This window comes from Lepidochelys kempii, chromosome 1 (assembly GCF_965140285.1).
Source record: "Lepidochelys kempii isolate rLepKem1 chromosome 1, rLepKem1.hap1, whole genome shotgun sequence".
NCBI classification, from domain to species: domain Eukaryota; kingdom Metazoa; phylum Chordata; order Testudines; family Cheloniidae; genus Lepidochelys; species Lepidochelys kempii.
This window is the reverse complement of record NC_136380.1, coordinates 201,439,591-201,459,702: the sequence shown is the minus strand read 5'-3', so window position 1 is coordinate 201,459,702 and position 20,112 is coordinate 201,439,591. Positions and strand designations below refer to the sequence as shown.

Here is a 20,112-nt window from a genome sequence, read left to right as displayed (position 1 = left end):
GGCTTTTCCAGGGACAGCTGTGGGAACATAGGAATTGCCATACTGGAGCAGGACATCATCCACCGCTATCCTGTGTCTGGTACGGGCAAAGGAAGATTCTGGAATAACCTTGCCCTGGGGGCAGGTTCTTCTGAACCAACCCCTCATATGGCATGAAACAGATGGGTTCAATTTTTGGATGCTAAATTTGTGGCACCTTGGGTTTGAGCTGGGCATGCACAGCTCTTACTAACTTCAATTAGTGTTTGCTCAGCACTATCTCTGAAAATAATGCATCTTAGATAGAGCACACAAAACATGAGGTATCTCAAACCCATGGTTATGCATGATAGATGGGCCCTAGGTGCTCTTCAGCATTCTCATCCTCCCTTTTCTTCCTGCTAGTTTAGCAGACCCACCCATACTCTGGCAGACTTCCTAGTTTGGAGGATTCCAGCAGAGACCATGTCACTGGGAGGTGCTTAGCTTTTTGTCAGATGCCTGTGAAGGCCTGGACTGCTGCAGTTATGTCCCTCACAGTCTAGGATTTAACAGTTCAGATAGGTGCAGTTTCTCATGAATTTAGTGCTAGTGAATGGGTTAGAAATGCAGCTCTTGGGACTAAAGTCCACAGGGATGAAACTTTACCATAACACCAGTTTTCTTCTGAATCAGACCTTGCCCCCGCTGATTTCAGCCAAACAGCTGAAATAATCGTACGCAGAGCAGCCAGAGCCCAGGCTCCTTCTGATAAGGCTATTGGCAGATTGTACAGGACACCTGTAAAACATTCTGAGTGGATGTTATGGTTTTCCAAATTTAAGATTTATCCCATCAAACACTTACACCTCACCCCCTTGGTGGTAAGAGATTTTGGCATAATGAGAAAATAGATTCAGCCTCAGCTGGTGACTGTTTTAGAGTTTGCCTCCAGCTTTCAAACTTGAATTGATGCAGAATTTAAATGGTCGAAACCTATGTCCTCGAGGTTATGAGGAAACACTTGGGGAAGTTCAATCCTTTTCCCTTTGAGACTAGGAGTGACTAGGCAATACCAGATGTGATGATGGTGTCGTGCTATGGCTGCTTACTCACTGGGAATTGGGCCATCTCCCCCCAACATCCAAATTCATTTCACAGCCCCTAGATGGCGGTAGCTTTCAGTCACTACTGACCTGGCTGGATTTGATTAGAAATGCAAGTCTCTGTAACCCAGTACGATTGCCCGGAAGCATTCAGTTAATCTGCACTGTAACATAGTATAAATTAATCAAGACCACTCTAAAGATAGTTTTTATTTATTTGAACTCATAACTACACCCCTCTGAAAACACTGGGCATGTTACAAAGTGGCCACCCAACACAATCCTTTTAATAAAGCTCACACAACAGCATTTTATATTTAGGGTTCCTCCTGTCATTTAGGAAAAAACAACCAGGTTAGAAGCAATTCTTCTTTCAGACACTGTATTTTTCATTTTATCATTAAAACCATTTCCCTAATGACGTAAACTCTTGGGAAGTCAGATTCCTGATTTCAGGAAGGATCTCACCTCGTCCCTTGCAGGGTTTTCATTTGACAAACATCCTTGCCGGTGCCTCCATTGAAAACATAGTAGAGATAGGGAAAATACATCCATAATCACACACACACACACACACACACACACACCCTGCTCTAATGAGGCAATATGCATTTACACAGGGAAGGAAGCCATAGCACATGTGATTATTAAGACACTAGGCAGAATTCGTTTGTCTAGAGAAGAAACCTTTAAAGCACATGATTTTTTTTAAGACACTCGAAGCAGTCTGTTTCGAAGGGGGAAAGCACCATTACAGCCTGGAGTCTGAAATAGGATTGGAATCTCTGGCATTTCTTGGTCAGCAGGGACTTCAGTCATTTGGGTAAAGGTGAAAGTCAAGAAATGGTCTTCAAAAAAAGGTCACTCATCTACCAGAGCACGAATGCAAAATTGAGAAGAGGCAGTTATGGCAGAGTGCCAAGTTATCGCTCGTATCATGCATTTAACGCTTTCACTAAAATTCACCAACCAGGATGCTAGTATCTGTGCAATTTTAGTAGTATTATGACAGTCCTAGTCCTTTAAAATTCTTCCTGGTGTGTAAAGTGAATCCCACTCAATAGCACTGAAAGTCTCTAAGAAGGATGCTACCAAAACGGGATAAATCTTTTTACATTTCAAAATGTTGAGGCAGAAAACCAGGAAAAACAATTTAAAAATTTGCTAGAGTCCCCAGACTTTTACCAGCTCTAGACACTCCTCTTCTGCAGCTCAGGAGAGCCTTTAAAGGGCCAGAATGGTAATGATTTTGTGATTGTTATGAGCATGCATGACAATTTACAGACAAGTAAGTGACTGCTCCCTGCCCCAAGGAGCTTAGATTTAAGTATCTGTTGGACCCAGCTGGGTGCCCAACCTGCAGCTCATCTGTCAAATGCAGTGTGCTCCCCATCTATCCCTCACCAGCCTGCCTTCCTTTATTGCACGAACTGCATCTCTATCCCTTTTTCACAGCCCCAAGACTCTCTCTTTATGTCCACTACTGTGGTGGATTTTAACATTTGGCTGGAAGTTTAACCTTGTGTCATTGGACTAAGGGTGGGCAAAGCCAAGAATGTGAGATAATCCACCCTCAATAGAAATGAAAAGGGGGGCATTGCCCTTCTTGGACTTTCTGCTGCACTGTAGGTACTCAAAGGAAGCTCCAAACCCCAAAACAGAGTAAATCTGAAGCTCTTACCATGAAAAGGACAGAACAGCATTACTTCCCGATATTAGTGTTTATATCACTATAGTGCCTAGGAGCCCCAATCATAGACCAGAACCCCATTGTGCCAGGCACTGTACAAACAGAGCAAAAAGTCAACATTGTGCTTTCCCTCTCCAAAGACATTCATGAGGTAATCCTCTCTCAGGAAGGCTAGGACTGTAAACAAGAAGGTGGCCATTTAAGACAGTGCATTTGCCACCAGAGTGCATTCTATGGCCACTTAGAACTTCCCATGCAGTAGGAATAAAATTCAGATCCTCCTGCAGCAAAAACACAGGCCTCTAACCACTTGAAGCTGTTTGGGCCTGACACACAGTTGAGCAGCTCCAATTCCACCCACTAGATGGCACTGGTAAACACACCAGTTCAGAGTTTTATTCCCCCTTCACAGAGGGGTTAACAAGCATGGAAAGGTTAGGTGACTTGCCCAAGGTCCTAGCTCCTAGTTTTGTGCTCTACACCACATGCCCTCTAGTGGCTTTTTTCTGCCCAGAAGGCAACATTATCTCAACCTTTCCAAGTTCCCAACAGGACAGAGGTTTGAGAGAGATCACTGTATGAGGCAGAACTCTTCCATCTAGGCTCCCCACAGCCCCACTAAATGTATTTCTGCTACAGACACATTTGCAGTTAAGTAGCATTAAGGCAAGCTCTTGATATGAACATAACTCCAGTCCCAGGAGAAGTGAGATCATCATAATCATGCCAGGTTTCAGAGTAACAGCCGTGTTAGTCTGTATTTGCAAAAAGAAAAGGAGTACTTGTGGCACTTTAGAAACTAATCATGCCAGTGGACGAGCAGTGTGATCCATGTGACTGCTTTCTCATTGAAATGGGGATAATAAAGGGCCAGAGGTCTCCACATCTCTTGATTTTCTTCTTTCCTTCCCTCTGACTGGAGACAGAGGTTTCTCCTCTTTAAAGTGATCACAAAAAGGGGACTGCACAAGTCAGCAGCTCTTTCCATGTCACTGGGCTCCAAGCACAGCAGTTCCTAAGGCTCATTAATTATGCTGTAGGGCACAGAAGTTGCATATACCACTTTAGCAAGCAACAGAACAGTATAAAGAGGGGCATATTGACTTGAACTTGGGCATTGTATCTTGAGCGGTGATGGTGACAGATGCCAGACTAGCAGATTGGGGGCTGAATGTACAGTAAGACGGGGAGGGGAAGTTTGCCTTTTTGCTCTCTCCTCCCCCACCCCACACACACCCTTTGGTAATACACTTTATCAACCCTGCCCTACAGAGTTGACCTCTAAGCAAGGAGAGGGGAGTTCAAGTCTCCAATCAGTCCTTGGTCTGTCTGCCACCAAGGGGGCTACTCATTGATTGTTGTTTTTGTGGAATGGACGCATATTAATAATTAGAGTGAGATTCCTCTCATCTCTGCCGGTGCATCTCAGTCTGGATCTACAATACTCCAATGCTCTCTGAGCCCAGGGCTTGTCTAGCCAGGCATATCAAATTACAGTGGTGTTTACAATGTGCACAAACAGGGATAGACATAAGATCTGCCAAATGACATCCCTTGTGATTTCAGCTAAAACTGGAGCCCAGGTAGGTGTGGTTGAGAGGCAGGTGCACTCAGTCCTCACAGGCCTCTAGCAACCCCGCTGTAACCCCCGCCAACCATTTCACTTGAGAGACACAGTGAGGGAGGTAATATTTTTCATTGGATCAACGTCTGTTGGTGAAAGAGACAAGGTTTTGGGCTTACACAGAGCTCTTCTTCAGATCACGCGAGCCTGAAAGCTTCTCTCTCTCACCAAAGAGAAGATGGTCCAATACAAGATATTACCCCACTCACCTTGTCTCTCTAATATCCTGACTATACAACATTGCAACCAACATTTTCATTTAGCAGTCTTCTGTGAGGCCCAACAAACCCTCCCCTCATCCCCAGACCTCCGAGTTAAATCTTGCCTTTCCAGTTCCTTTGAGAAGCAGGTCTACTGGGGGTAGAGCACATTCTCAATGATTGGGGGACAGAGATCTGGGCAGCTGTACTTCAGCTGTGAGCCATCTCCCAGGAGTACTATTATTCCTCTCTCATCACAGGGAGGGGGGGAAATCACAAGCCAGTAGCAGCATCAGACAAGGGTCTATTTACTTCCCACCTGGGCCACTGCCCCAGAATGAGTAACAGCTACTTGGGAACTTAAAGCTTTCTTACTTGAAAAATATTTACCAGCTGTGTGGTGCTAGCAATTGCTAATGGAACAAAAATATTTCAAGGGAGTCAAGCTCTTGGATCAACTCAGAGAAGCAGAGGAAAGAAATCACTGGCACAGGAGGGATCAGTCCTCCGCTCACACACAGATGGAATAGCCCCTTTGGGGGCGGCTAAGAGAGGACAGGACCTCAAACAGCCCTATAGCTGTACTGCTCACAAAGGCACTTAAGAGAAGCACTAATAGCTGATGCAGCTTTATGGATAGGTTGGAATGGAAGATTGAAAAATATGCCCACAAGAGAGAAGAGTGGTCCTAGTTGGTTCTTAAAGCTACCACAAGACAAAGCCCCTTTTAAATATCTTCCCCTTAATCCTTTATGATTGCGATCCTGTCTCTTGGAATGGCTTGCTCTTGGTACACATTATAGTTCGCCTCATCAGCACAAGGCATCACATCATTTGTGAAATGCTGCACGTGGATAAGAGAGGGGAGTCTGTCCTGAACCCTGCAGTGTCCAGCTGAGGCCTGAAACCTGGCATTTGATTATCTTGGCTCTGAAATCTAGACATGGAGCATCCACGTTCTCAAAGTCTTGTGTTGTTAATCTTCCTGAACTGTGCATAATTTCTTTGTGTGGAGACAGGTGGGGTAGGAGTGTGATTTCATCTCTCCTGGTTGGTGCATATGGCTTAATTCATTCTGCACCCTACTTTTGGCCTCTGGTGTACAAGAGCTATCTGTCCTTTAATGCCTCTTCAGACACCGATGATGAGATGGGCACAGCCTCCAAGTTCGTAGGGAATGGCAGTGGGATCCCTGTGGAAGGAGCCATTCACCTCCACAGAATGTCACTGCGATCAGTGGGAAAGGGATTTCACACAATGTCTTCGGCAGAGTGCTGAGGAGTGGGTGACCCCAGGGTCAAGAACTGGCCCCAGTTGTACAGGAAGCCCTGGTTATACTTGCCCGTGTCTACCACAATCCCACCCAGAAGCCTGCGCCCGGTGTCCTCCCGCAGAGCCAGCCGAGCTTCCCTCTCGGTCACGTTGTAGCTGATGTTCAATAGCTGGATGAGGAGGATGTAGCCCATCCCGGCCGTTACAATGGCACAGTACCACACACACGTGAATGACAGAGCGGAGCTGGCAGTGGGGAAAGAGATGGGAAGGAAGCCATTTAATGTGGGCATAGCTGCTTTAATCCGTAGCTTCAGAGATTGAGAGAGAGATTTCCCCTGGTAACAGATCTCCCTTCTGTCCCTTTCCATATCTGCTACAACAGCCCCTTTCATCAGGTGATCCCAAAGGGTTTTACAGACATTAAAGCCCCACAACATCGCTAATAATGATGCTTAGCACTTACACAGCCATATACATTTCCAATAATAAAAAATAATAATAATACCCAGCTCTTATACAGCACTTTTCACCAGTAGAATGCCACGTGTTTTACAAAAGCCAGTATCATCCTCCTTTTATAGGTGGGGAAACTGAGGCCCAGATTGGGGACTCATAATAATAAAACTAAGCTCTTATCTAGTGCTTTTCATCAGTAGAACTCAAAGTGCTTTACACAGGAGGGCAGTATCAATATGCCCATTGTACAGGTGAGGAAACTGAGGTCACCACCAGAGCCAGGATTTGAACCCGGACCTCCTGAGTCTCAGTCCAGTGTTCTAGCCTCTGTTTCAGCACTGTATAAATGTTAATGTTTTTGTCACCATGCCGGGGAGAGAGGCAAGCACTAAGCCCTTTTTATAGCTGGACAAACTCATGCAGAGATGTGAAGTCACACACTCAGAGTCACACCAGCAAATCTTTGGTGACGCTAGGTAAAGGAGGTCTGACTCACATTCTACTGCCCTAACCACTAGATCACACTGTTTTACAAACTCTAAGGGGAGCTCAACTTATACAGTCACAGAAGGAAGCAACTGCAGTCTGGGACCCACCAGCCCTCATTCCCTGTCTGCTCATTGAATCTAGCCACTCAAATGCTCTAGACACTAACAGCCTGGTCCACTCTCCCACACCAGTTGCATGGGAGTAGAAAGGGGTGATCTTTCAGGACACCTTATAAAATCCGCTAGACTATGAAGGCCAAACTCTGCATGGCGGCAACCACTGGATGTCCTGACCTACACCTAACTTGGACTGGTTAAGTCTCTGCTGCAGTCACAAACACAACCTCTCCATTGCCCTCCCACCTCCTCTCCTACAACTCAACCTCTTTCCTTCTCTACATCACCGCCACTCCCCAGCTACACACCACCCAGTAATCCCCAAAACTCTTGGACCTGGCATTTCATCTCCCAACCTCCCTGATCACTTGCTTGTATATTGAATTCCTTCTCCCCACTCCCGATCTTGTCTATTTAGACTAGGGGTGGGCAATTTTTTTTGGCCCGAGGGCCACATCTGGGTAGGGAAATTGCATACAGGGCCATGAATGTAGGGCTGGGGTAGGGGTATGGTGTGCAGGAAGGGGCTCAGGGTGCAGGAGGGGTGGAAGCTGAGGCAGGGGGCTCAGAGCAGTGGGTTGGGGTGCAGGAAGGGTTCAGGCTCCAACCCGGTGCTGCTTACCTTGAGCAGCTCAAGGGTGGAAGCAGCGCGCAGCGGGACTAAGGCAGGCTCCCTGCGGCCCCTGGGGGAGGGGAGGGCAGAGGGCTCTGTGAGCTGCCCTCACCTGCGGGTAACTCCCACAAAGCTCCCATTGGCCACAGTTCCCCGTTCCCAACCAATGGGGGCTAGTGCCCGCAGGTGAAAGCAGTGCTTGGAGCCCTCTGCCCCCCCACTCCCTCAGGGGCTGCAGGGACATGGTGCCGGCCACTTCTGGGGGCGGCATGGGGCCAGGGCAGCCAGGGAGCCTGCCTTAGCCCCATGGCTCCACTGGGGTGGCAAATTCCGTGGGCTGGCAATCCCGCGGGCTGGATCCAAAGCCCTGATGGGCCGGATCCAGCCTGCAGGCCGTATTTTGCCCACCCCTGATTTAGACTGTAACCTCTTCAAAGCAATGGCTGTCAGCTACTGTGTAAGCTGTACAGGATCTAGTCCAAAGGGGAGTCCATCCCAATAGGGGCTTCTAGGTGCTACTGGATAATAAAAATAAATAAATCTTGGAACTACAGGACAACACAGAGGCAGCTGAATGGAAGGAGGATCTGTGGAGCTGATGAAGGGGTGGCAGGATGCAGCCAGGCAGCATGAGAGCTCCTAAGCACTGGAGAGGCAGCGGAAGGGAGCAGGTGAGGATCTTTGAAGGGAGCCAGAGAGTAAGAAAGGAAGTCTGGGGACTCAGGCAGCAGGGATTGGTGGAGGGAGTCAGATGAAGAAGCAACAGCTTGGAAGACTCATACACTGAGGATGAGGTGAAAGGACAGAGACGGAGGGACAAGTAGGATGGTCTTATGTTTAAGGCACAGGAGTGGGACATAGGAGAACTGAGTTCCAGTCCTGGCTCTGCCACTGACTTTCTATGGGACCTTGAGAAACTAACTCTGTGCCTACAGCATCCCTTGCTGTAGAATGGGGACAGCACTTCTCAGTCTCCCAGGAGTTGTGAGGATAAATTCATTGTTTGTCAGGCATGACGCGGGCCATAGGAGATGGACTGGGGCCTCCGGAACTGGAAACAAGTAACAAGTGGGAACTGAGCTACATGATCTGACCTCTGAGGAAGGACCCATGTCCCCACCCCGTGCCCTGTCCCTGAGAAGATTTCTCACCTGTAGTCTGCATAGGTCCCTGGGCAGTAGAACAGCGCTATGAACATATTTTGGCCCCTACAGATGGTGTCCAGGGTCAGTGTAATTCCATAAACGGAGGTGAGCAGGAAGAGTGATAGCACAAGGATAAAGGCTCGGTGGTTCCGCTCCCCTACGCAGCTGTTAATCCTCCAAAGGAAAGAACATTTTATAAAACATTTTTCTTTACTTAAAAAAAAAAGCGTCTCTCTCCCTTGACTGGCAGAGAATTTGGTTCCAAGGTGTGTCTGTATAATACACTCACCAGAGTGCACATAAAGCCACTCAAGGGCACAGGCTAGTAATTTAGGCCAATAATTAAGGAAATGTAAAAACAGCATATTCAGATCCTGCCAGTGTCAATATAGCTCTGGGAGAGCCTCCCACATCCTGTCAATTGCCTGCTGGCAGGCTCTTAGCCTTTCCTAAAACCCTAAGAAAGGTGACGTCTCTTTGCTTGATATATCCACACACCACCATCCCTGGGATCTTGGGCTGCATTTACACTGGCAATTTTAGTGACTCTCCCCCTGCTGCTGTAGCACCAGTGCGGCTCCAGTGGTGGAAGCAATTGCAGGAGTGCTAGCATGTCACAAAATTTATACCTGCTTAGAGCATATTTAAACATCATGGCGGTAAAAAAAAACCTGACCCCTTTCTTACATCACTAGCACTCCACTCAGTGGAACTGTACTGGTTCTAGAGTCACAGTGGGAAATTTCCCTAAAACTGTCATTGCAGACAGACTAGGACCCAGAGACCAAAACCTGGTCTTGAAACATAGATCTCCTATACCAGAGTTGGCTAGTTATCAGGTCACCCTACTTAGGGCAAATGACAGCTCTCTGTACCAAAATGAAAGGCACCAATTCCAAGTGGCAGCCCTATTTGACTGCTAGCATCTGGATCAAAGAGCAACAACTTCTTTAACCTTAAACAACAACCTCAGAAGTCCATGGCACCTACCAGACACAGTGATGGTCCAGTCTCCTTACACATATGCCACACAACCGGCAATGTCCAGCCCGAGGTGGCCTAATCAGCTGACATTTGGTGCACCAGTCCTCCTTTGCTCTGTCTAGTCCCTCGGCCAACGTTCTAGAATAGCCCTTGGCATCACTGTTCTTAGCATGACAGCTGGCAATGCCAGACAAAGCTGCTCCGTGAAGCCCATTGGAACTCCCCAGGATTTTCCTGTTTGGCAAGTCATTGCTGCCTTGGCATGGTGATTTGTCATTGCTCATTTGGCTGGCAAGGTAGCCAGGGTCTCTCTTGGCTTGAGACAGGGCCACAAGCATGAGAATTAGCCCACAGGTGAGAATAACCACCTGAGTTTGCCCCACATGGCCTCGGGGAACCACTTCCCGGAGGAACACATAATACATGTACCCCAGAGAGAACAGCCCCAGGCTCAAAAAGAAGAGAGTCCGTCCCTTTCTTCTGTGTGTGAGGTAGTAGTACCACAGCACCACCACAGGAAGGGATGTCAGGATAACAAGTGCCAACAGGAAGTGCAGAGCTGCTACATGGAGGAAGACTGGCAGCAGGACGAGTGGTGGGAGCAGGCTAATATTGATCTTTATGGCCCCCTTAAGCCAGGGGATGCGGAAGCGATCCAAGATGGTGTCTGCAATTCTCTCTAAAGTCCCCGGGGGCAAAGATCTGCACGTCAGCCACCTGTTAGGGAAAAGCACAGATTTTGCTCACATACATGAGACACTTCTGTGCTGTCTACTCCCCTCTTAGTTCAGTCTCTCCTTACAATCTAATCAGAACCCACAAGATTCAATCACTTCACATCAATCACTTTGACTCACTCCCTATTTCCCTTCCCATTTCTTCCTATTCTATGCCTATCTGATGTAACCTGTAATCTTTCTCAGACAGGAGATGTGCCTTTTTAAAGAAATTTCTAAAGACCAACGCAAGGTTATTCTATTAATATTAAGCCTTTCACTCTCTAACTTCTGTGATTCCATCTACCCACTTCAACAAAATCTGTCCCTGATTCAGAAACCAGATGAATAGCAGCTGTGAAACTGACAAGAATCAGGTCTGGGTGTCCACAGATCTCTGGCTCTGGGGCAGTCCACACTGTGGGGCTTACCCTAATGCTGCAGACCCTGGAAGTCCTGGGTCTCTAGCAGCCCTGCATGCAAGCTGGCAGGAAACCAGGCAGGCAGGAACCCTGCCTGTGCTTCAGTGAAAGTTCTTTGAACCCAGTAAGTTTCCACATAACATTTTGGGTTTAACAAACAAGAATTTTCTGATGAAATCCTGTTTTGCTGTGAAATTCCCAGCCTGCTCTATTACCCCAGCCTTTATCCCAACCAGGCAGAAGGCTTTTGACATTCCCAAAATGCCCAGTCCCTTGTCAATTGGCACTTGACACAGACAACCACTCCTATCTGACAGGGAGATGTTTAAAAGTACCAAATGGAGCAGTTATGTGTAGACTGGGTTTCCAAAGCTGAGCCTGACCACACAGTGCCCCTTTCTAAAGAAGCTGGTTAAAGGTGGGGGGGGGACGACACTCAAGATACCACGGTAATGAGCGTGGTATGAGCCCCCCTATGTAAAGGCAGATTAGAGACTAGGCTCTTTACCTTTCACAGCCCTCATCGAGGTCCTCGCAGTCACAGCAACAGGCCACTAGATGGTTCTTCTCCCCCCTCCGGTCAATGTACTCGCAGCAGCAGAGCGGCTCCTCCATCTCAGACCCTTCGGCCTTCTTCCTCCTTTTGCCCGGTTTCCAGCCGCTGATTCCGCAGGCAACTGAGGCTCCCGCTTGCTCTGGCCGGCGTGCGATGGCGACTCCTGCGGGGGGGAGGGGGGGCAGCGGGGAAGGGCACAGGGACCCGGCTGCCCCGGCACTGCCTGCTGGGGTCCTGCAGAAGCGAGTAGTCGGCTATTTCTGGCACAAAAGCCAGACGTGAGTGGAAAGAGGGGCGGCGGGGCCGGGCGGCGGGGCTTCAGGGGCAACTCCTCTGCTCCCCGGCTTAGACCGGCGGGGCCGGGCGGCGGGGCTTCAGGGGCAACTCCTCTGCTCCCCGGCTTAGACCAGCAGCCCCGGGCCCCCACGGCTCTAGCCCGGGCCAGCCCGTCGGAGGGAGAACGGGGGTGGGGGGGTCCCAGCTGCCCCCTGAGCCCACCCAGGTGCTCAGCCCGTCCTCCCCCGGCCCCGCACACCCACCAGCCCTGCTCCACCCGAGCCCCCTCCTCCTCCAGCCACCCCGCCCCCCGGCGCCCGCGCCGCCCCCCTGCCATTCACTCCGCACACCCCATCCCGGAGAACAGCTGTGATTGGCTACGCCCCCTGCAGGCTCTCACCCCCGTCACTCACCTCACGTGAGCAGGGCGCCCGGCTGAGGGTGGGCAGCCGGCAGCCTCCCCGCCCACTGCTCCCGACCGCTTCCGAACACCCCCGTGCCAACGTCAGCCGGGATGGCCCAATGCCGGCGCGGGCGGGGCGGGGCCAGCCATGACGTCACGGCAGAGGCCGGCCTGCTTACAGGGCGCGGGGGGTGGCGACAGGTGGGGGGCGCAGCCCGGCCGCGGGAATGGTGTGCAGGCCGAAGCCTGGCACAGAACGCGGTGCAGACGCTACGTCACAGAGCCGGCCGCGCGCGCTCCCGGCCCCCGGCCCGTACCCAGGCATTGCCGCGCGCGCGGCGGTAGCTTTGCCCGGCCAGGCTGGGGCGCTGCGCTCGCGCCCAGCGAGCCCGGCTGGGGCTAGAGGAGCCGCGAGCTCCCTTGCGAGCCAGCGCTGCCGCATCCGCCCCTTCCCCCAGGCCGCGCAGCCGTGGCATCGGTTTAACGAAGCGGGGGCCGCGCTTGGGCGTGTTGAACTGGTGCAACTCCGCGGGTGGCCGGCGCCACGCACGCTTGCTCCGGTTTAACGTCGCTGTCTCCTCGCACCGCCGCAGGCCCCGCTGGTGGCTTTTGAAAGGCGCAAAGGGGAAGGATCTGCCCAGCAAAGTAGCAGCTGATGAGCAAGACAAAGCACGTCCCTGCGGGTACCGGTTTGCCAGGGGCAGCTTGCAAAATCGGAACTGTTCAGCGGAGGTCTGTAGCCAAAAGGCTGTCGGTGAATCCGACTCACCAGCAGCTGCAACAGAGAGGAGCAACTACAACTATCCTTCCTGCTCAGTACACGGTCCTGGGAAGTTCTTGGTTCCACAGACATGCATAGTGTGGCCACAAAACACAAGCCAAAGTATTTCAGTCAGTAGTAGACAAGCACCAGTCTTGCATCCTAACTGCTAAAAACTAGCTGCCTTTACCCATATGCTTACCAGATGACAGGCAGGCCGGCCGCCAATAGATAAGGAGGGGGAGATAATGCCCCAATAATTGTCACGGACTTGGCTCACTGCAGCTAGTGGATACAGAGCAAGGCACTGAGCTCACGCTTTCATTGCCATACAGCGTACACCTCTGCAGCGCCATCTATGCTACAACTGCATCAGGGAGCTGGTAACAACGGTGGTCCTTTGGTTGTAACAGCTCTAGTTTACAACAGAGACAAGACCATAACTATTAGGCTGCTTATAAAACACTCAGCATTCCATCTACACTGGAAAATAGACTGGGTCAGGGACAATTATAACCAGGTCCCCCTGTAGTGTAAACAGGACGCTAGTTTTTGCAGGCTATAGCCCTGTTTGAAAGGAACTCCAAAATACAACATACACTGGTCAGTAAATGGGTTTGTAGCACAGTGATGCACTGCATACACTGGCCAGGGAAATTGTGGCCCTTCCTCCACAACAAAACAGCCAATTTTCACATACTTGTAACCCAGCCATGTTATAATATAGTTTCTTCTTGCTTGTATGAACATAAAACCAAAACCATGACAATCACAGCAGGGAACTACCTTTGAGGGTTAAAATACACTTCCCTCACATATTTAATGTGTTGTTTTGCTGTCCACAAAGACATGAAAACCATAACACAGCTGGGGTACAAGCATGTTTTTCAAGCATGATTAAACATGCCAGTTTCTGTAATGCAGAGTTGGCAATGTTGTAGCAGCAGCCTTGGTTAACCCTGGTTTAGGTTTTTTAGGAAGTTGCTAACAGGGCTTCACCCAACCAATATAAGGGCCCCCTCAATTTTGGTTTCTAATCTGGCCGTTTCCCAATGGTCTGTTATCATTTCTGGGTATCACACCAAGGATTGAAGGAACAATTTCTTTTGGAGTGCCGAAATTTCATTAGGCAAGCTGAACAGATGTGGTGGGGTGGGGGGGGAGGAATTAGCAGAGCCCATCAGTGTGCAGAACAATTTAATAAGAGATTAAACATGGAGCTCTTTCATTTTGAGTGAAACAAAAAAATGCAATCTTAAAAAAATAAATATGGGTATTTCAAACTGCTGACTTGTTTTACACAATATGTATGTCTATGAAGGAGCATATGAATATCCTGGATATGTGAAATCACTGCCTGCTGTTATTTCTTTACAGAACATCCCCCGTCCTGCCCCCGCTGTAGCTTAGTGCCACTGATTCTTCAAATCAATATAAAAGAGTTCAGTTTTCATTAGATACAGTCATTGCTGTGCTGAGGTTGCACTTCTCTGTAATTTGCACATCACAGTTACACAGTACAGTACAATGTTCTCACTCATTCACACCTCTGGCTTGTTCACAAGAAAACCAGATGTATGGGGGTGGTGGGTAGAGATTCTCAGAGTTACAGGACCTCAGAACCTGCCCTGTTTTATCCAGAGGTCTGTATTAGCTGCACCAGGAGCTGCTGAACAAAAAATAGTAAAAAGCTCTGAGATAACAGAATGTCAAAACCCCCACCCCCAAACAGATATGCAGCATCTTCATTCTCATGACATCTTGAGTTGTGGGTGTTGGTAATGTTAACTCTCAGTCTCATCACTCTTGGTCTTGTTCAGGTGATCAAAGCTTCTCTGAAGCATAGAAAGGGAGCTCTTCAGCTGTGGAGATACAACCCCCGGCCCCCAAAAGTATATAAATTATGCTGCTGCAAGGATGAGATGTAAATGTTTTATTTTTACATTCAGAATAATTCCCTCCCACCCTTTCATATTAACAGTAGTTTGCAGTAAACCATTTAGAATCAACCGTAGAATCACAGAATGTCAGGATTAGAAGAGACCTCAGGAGGTCATCTAGTCCAACCCCCTGCTCAAAGCAGGACCAATCCCCAACTAAATCATCCCAGCCAGAGCTTTGTCAAGCCTGACCTTAAAAATCTCTAAGGAAGGAGGTTCCACCACCTTCCTAGGTAACCCATTCCAGTGCTTCACCACCCTCCTAATGAAAGAGTTTTTCCTAATAGCCAACCTAAACCTCCCCCACTGCAACTTGAGACCATTACTCCTCGTCCTGTCATCTGGTACTGCTGAGAACAGTCGAGATCCATCCTCCATGGAACCCCCTTTCAGGTAACTGAAAGCAGCTATCAAATCCCCCCTCACTCTTCTTTTCTGCAGACTAAATAATCCCAGTTCTCTCAGCCTCTCCTCATAAGTCATATGCTTCAGCCCCCTAATCATTTTTGTTGCCCTCCACTGGACGCTTTCCAATTTTTCCACATCCTTCTTGTAGCATGGGGCCCAAAACTGGACACAGTACTCCAGATGAGGCCTCACCAATGCCGAATAGAGGGGAATGATCACGTCCCTCAATCCGCTGGCAATACTCCTACCTATACAGCCCAAAATGCCGTTAGCCTTCTTGGCAACAAGGGCACACTGTTGACTCATATCCAGTTTTTCGTCCACTGTAACCCCTAGGTCCTTTTCTGCAGAACTGCTTCCTATCCACTCGGTCCCAAGTCTGTAGCGGTGCATGGGATTCTTCCGTCCTAAGTGCAGGACTCTGCACTTGTCCTTGTTGAACCTCATCAGATTTCTTTTGGCCCAATCCTCTCCTCCCAGTTTAGTGTTATCTGCAAACTTGCTGAGGGTGCAATCCACACCATCCTCCAGATCTTTAATGAAGATTTGAACAAAACCGGCCTCAGGATCGACCCTCGGTTTGATACCAGCTGCCAACTAGACATGGATCTGTTGATCACTATCCATTGAGCCCGATGATCTAGCCAGCTTTCTATCCACCTTATAGTCCATTCATCCAGCCCATACTTCTTTTAATGTGCTGGCAAGAATACTGTGGGACACCATATCAAAAGCTTTGCTAAAGTCAAGGAATAACATGTCCACTGCTTTCCCCTCATCCACAGAGCCACTTATCTCGTCATAGAAGGCAATTAGAATAGTCAGGCATGACTTGCCCTTGGTGAATCCATGCTGACTGTTCCTGATCACTTTCCTCTCCTCTAAGTGCTTCAGAATTGATTCCTTGAGGACCTGCTCCATGATTTTTCCAGGGATTTATATTACAGCTGCTAGGCAAGCACAGTACACAGCATAGACTGTCATTTCTACATAGTTACAGAGCTGTCCTAAATTCTGTTACCCTGCTAGACTATGCTGCACTGGCTACATTGCAAGAAAGAAACCATTACATTGTCATTTTTAACATAGTTGCTGCATATGGCAAATACTGAAAGGAACACCCCAACAAGATGTGCACTATAATAGAGGCATGATGCCTTCAGTGTGCTCTGAGGACAAGGATGAATGCAGAAAACTGCCAGCACTCAGAAAGGGCACAATATTATAGCAATCTAAAGTGTACCATGACTTGCACAGGAAAAAAGTGGTGAGTGATTTTTTTTTTTTTAAGATAGGAAATGTGGTTAAATTCTCACTCAATATAGTTCAATATTTAATTTTCTATGTTCTTTAAAAATACCATTTTAGCTATTTGGAATTAACTACTGTCAGAATGGTAGGAAGTTAGGAAAATAGGAGAGTCGGAGTCAGAAAGAGAAGAAAAAAATAATTAAGTTAAAAACGTTAATAGGCTAAAAAGTTTTAAAAAATGAAATCAACCAATTTTGCAATCTTTCATTTGCTAAGCCATGGCTTCTCAATCCAGAGGTCAGAAATGCATCTGCACCCTCCTTGTTTTTATAGCTAGATGGAAGTGGGGCAGGTCCCCAAACTTTTCCTGTTATAATATAGGGTCATGGTATGGAGAAAGTTTGAAAACCACAGTGTTATGCAACTGGAGGAGCCTGGAAAGGAAGAAGGATGAAAGGAATGATCCCACAAATATCTGCTCTCCCTCAAACACCCTTATCAGATATTTTTAAAATGTGGAGTTTTTAAAATAAAAACTGAAATGGAGACAGAGCCAAATATCTGCACACTGATGCCATTGCAGGTGAAGCCAGCTCATCTTCGCCTGTTGCCATCTTACATACATGTAGAGCAAGAGGGATGACCACTTAAAAGCCTGTGGCACGCTACACAAAAAAAAATCCTCAGAGCAAATTGAGCAATTGCCCAGTTCTCTCAGAAAGAAGAGAATGGAGCCATTCAAAAGTAATCCTATCTTAGCTTTTCATGGGTTCACAAATGCACCAAAGCCACCTCATAACCAACATCAAAGGTATTTGATAGATGTAAAAGGATCAGCATGGACACTTGATCTTTGTCCATCGCAAGGGGGAGATCACAGAATCATAGAAACGTATGACTGGAAGGGACCTTGAGAGGTCATCAAGTCCATCCCCTGCTCAGAGGTAGGACCAGGTAAACCTAGACCATCCCTGACAGGTGTTTGTCCAACCTGTTCTTAAAACCTCCAATGATGGGGATTCCATAACTTCCCTTGGAAGCCTACTATAGAGCTTAACTACCCTTTATAGTTTGAAAGCTTTCCCTAATATCTAACCAAAATTTCCCTTGCTGCAGGTTAAGTCCATTACTTCTTGCCTAACCTTCAGTGGATATGGAGAACAATTGATTCCTGTCCTCTTTATAACAGCCCATAGCATATTTGAAGACTGTTATAAGGTCCCCCTTTGGGTTTCTTTTTTCAAGACTCAAAACAAAACAAAACAAAAAAACTAAGTATATTTAACGTTTCCTAATAGATCATGTGTTCTAAACCTTTTATCATTTTTGTTGTTCTCCTATGGACTCTTTCTTAAAGTGTAGCACCCAGAACTGGACAGAGTACTCCAGCTGAGGCCTCACCAGTGATGAATAGAGCAGAACAATTACCTCCTGTGTCTTACACACAAAACTCCTGTGTCTACACCTCAGAATTATATTAGCCTTTTTCACAACTGTATCTGAGGTCCTGGCCACACTGTGGCTTTTAACAGTGTTTGAAACCATTCCCAAACAAGCTTACAGCCAATGGCTTCATTTATGATCATCTTCCAGCAAGACCAACACAGTCTCTGTACTCTATTCAAGCTTAAAATGAAACCGACAGTGGTCAAGGAAGTCTGTGGTCTCCAGGTAACACTAGGGCTGCCTCACCACAACTTTCACCAAAACAAGGGAGCAAAGTTAGAAACAAAGATGTCATTGGAAAGGATTATCCGTATCAAGAGGGGGTTCTTAAGTGTGGGCGTAAATCACCAGTTTGTGAGATGCTGGTGCCTTTCCTGCCTGATGGTCTCCCACCAACAAGCGGACCAAATATTCTTCCACTAGGATGTGCAGTTCAAAGCCCCCGGGGCATCCTAGAACTTCACTTAGCAAAACAGGCTGAGTTTCAGCCTGAGAAGACTTCTTGTTCGTCTCCACTCCTGCATTGATTGCTCTCAGAAAGGCAGCCAATCCAATCTGAATCCAATTATCTTGAGGTAGGCAGATAACTCCTCACAGCATAAAGAAAAGGAGTACTTGTGGCACCTTAGAGACTAACCAATTTATTTGAGCATGAGCTTTCGTGAGCTACAGCTCACTTCATCGGATGCATACTGTGGAAACTGCAGCAGACTTTATATACACACAGAGAATATGAAACAATACCTCCTCCCACCCCACTGTCCTGCTGGTAATAGCTTATCTAAAGTGATCATCAGGTTGGGCCATTTCCAGCACAAATCCAGGTTTTCTCACCCTCCACCCCCCCACACAAATTCACTCTCATGCTCAAATAAATTGGTTAGTCTCTAAGGTGCCACAAGTACTCCTTTTCTTTTTGCGAATACAGACTAACACGGCTGTTACTCTGAATCCTCACAGCATGAAATTTTCCACTGTGTATCCAAGTCCCACTCTTCTTACAAACACCTTTCATTTGGAAACAACTTGAAATCCAGTGGCTGTATGAGTCTTCCTGCCAGAACTTTATCGCTAGGCCATACTAGCATAGAAGCAAACTCAAATCTACCTGCCTACGTTCCCTTTTTAAGCATTTTAGTATGATATGCCTCAAGCTCCTGGACTCCCAGAGTTAGCTATCCTGGCAAATATGATTTCTGCCTTAGCACAGGGTGATCCAAAGAAGCAGAACTATACATTATGGGAGAAAAAAAATTAAAGGAAAATTTAGACAATGAAGATTTGCTATTTGTTAGATTTACCAGGCTGTGGAACAGTCTCCTAAAAATAGTGTTGAAACCCGGTCATAGGAAGCTGAACTAGGCAAACCAATGGGGCATGCACTCTATGGCAGAATCCAGCACTGGCAGGAGGAGGGACTAAATTATTTAATAGGTGTTCTCCGCTTCTAATTTTTATGATTCTTCAAAGTGCAATGAATATATCAAATCAATGTTTTTTCTATTTCTTCTTCTGCTCTAGGCAAACAGAAATACGGAGTGCTCAGGAAACAGGCAATTTGTACAGAAAGACAAATGAAGCCCAGCAAAAGAAAAGGGGCAAGGCCTGAAAATATTGCCACTTTCTTACACATCCTGCTGCAGCTTTGTTCTTCCTGAAGACAGGTAGCCACAGACCGGCTCATTTATTTCATAGAGCAAGACGTTTTTTAAAGGGGATTTTAAAACTTTTGAAAAATGACCTCTATTTTTTTGTTTCCTCACAGCTACCTCAGAAGCGACAAAAGCGTGTGCGGGAAGGAAGCCTACCTGTTCAAGCATTGCAATAGAGTCTTGCAGCACCCCCTTCACCTGCTGGACCTGTTCCTTGTCACGCTGAGGGATATCCTCTCTGGACACCATGTCAGGGACTAAGCTGAAAAGGGAACATGATGAGAATCATCAATACCATGGAATAAACATCTGTACATCCATACCCAGCAAGCACTGGTCTCTACCTGCACTCATTAGCACTTTTCAAGCCAGGACCGCATTCAGACTGTGTACAGTTACATTTGAAACTATGTTACCACTTTCTTAGAGATGTTGCCTTAGTGCATTTGTATACACTGGACACTAAGAGGAAACATGCATTGTAATTAACAAACTGAATTCCTCAGGCTTCTAAACAGGAGTAAAATCTTTCATCTGAAGGAAAGTTAAAGTGATCTAGTTCTTTTGCCAGTCTTATGTTGCAAAGGTCTGTCCTAGCACAAAATTAGAAGGACTGCCATTCTCTG

General features: G+C 47.4%; 2 protein-coding genes and 1 long non-coding RNA gene across 4 annotated transcripts in view; 1 reads left to right on the top strand and 2 right to left on the bottom strand.

Annotated features, from left to right (window-relative positions):
* Window positions 1-1,256: 1,256 nt before the first annotated feature.
* On the bottom strand, window positions 1,257-12,128 carry ZDHHC23 (zDHHC palmitoyltransferase 23). The gene is made up of 5 exons (XM_073308671.2): window positions 12,040-12,128; window positions 11,303-11,584; window positions 9,663-10,373; window positions 8,679-8,846; window positions 1,257-6,096 (listed from the first exon to the last, which is right to left on the bottom strand). The coding sequence occupies exons 2-5, from the start codon at window positions 11,407-11,409 to the stop codon at window positions 5,829-5,831; spliced, it is 1,254 nt and encodes a 417-aa protein (XP_073164772.1). The 5' UTR covers window positions 11,410-11,584; window positions 12,040-12,128; the 3' UTR covers window positions 1,257-5,828.
* On the top strand, window positions 11,532-20,001 carry LOC140896692 (uncharacterized). The gene is made up of 3 exons (XR_012154604.2): window positions 11,532-11,628; window positions 19,356-19,498; window positions 19,600-20,001. It is a non-coding gene; the product is annotated as an uncharacterized LOC140896692 (long non-coding RNA).
* The window catches only part of GRAMD1C (GRAM domain containing 1C), an 83,330-nt gene continuing 77,283 nt past the window's right edge, over window positions 14,066-20,112 (bottom strand). For both annotated transcript variants that reach the window (XM_073308639.1, XM_073308648.2), the window contains 2 exons: window positions 19,643-19,748; window positions 14,066-14,651 (listed from right to left, as the gene is read on the bottom strand). In XM_073308639.1, the coding sequence (XP_073164740.1) occupies window positions 14,574-14,651; window positions 19,643-19,748 (184 nt within the window). In that variant the 3' untranslated portion in view covers window positions 14,066-14,573. The remainder of the gene's footprint in view (window positions 14,652-19,642; window positions 19,749-20,112) is intronic.

Bases quoted from the DNA above. Each gene is read 5' to 3' on its own strand.
- ZDHHC23 (XM_073308671.2), bottom strand. From the start codon at position 11,409: ATGGAGGAGCCGCTCTGCTGCTGCGAGTACATTGACCGGAGGGGGGAG. The intron at 10,374-11,302 runs GTAAAGAGCCTA...TTTCCCTAACAG, and splicing joins CTCGATGAGGGCTGTGAAAG to GTGGCTGACGTGCAGATCTT. The intron at 8,847-9,662 runs GTAGGTGCCATG...TTTCCTTTGGAG, and splicing joins CTGGACCATCACTGTGTCTG to GATTAACAGCTGCGTAGGGG.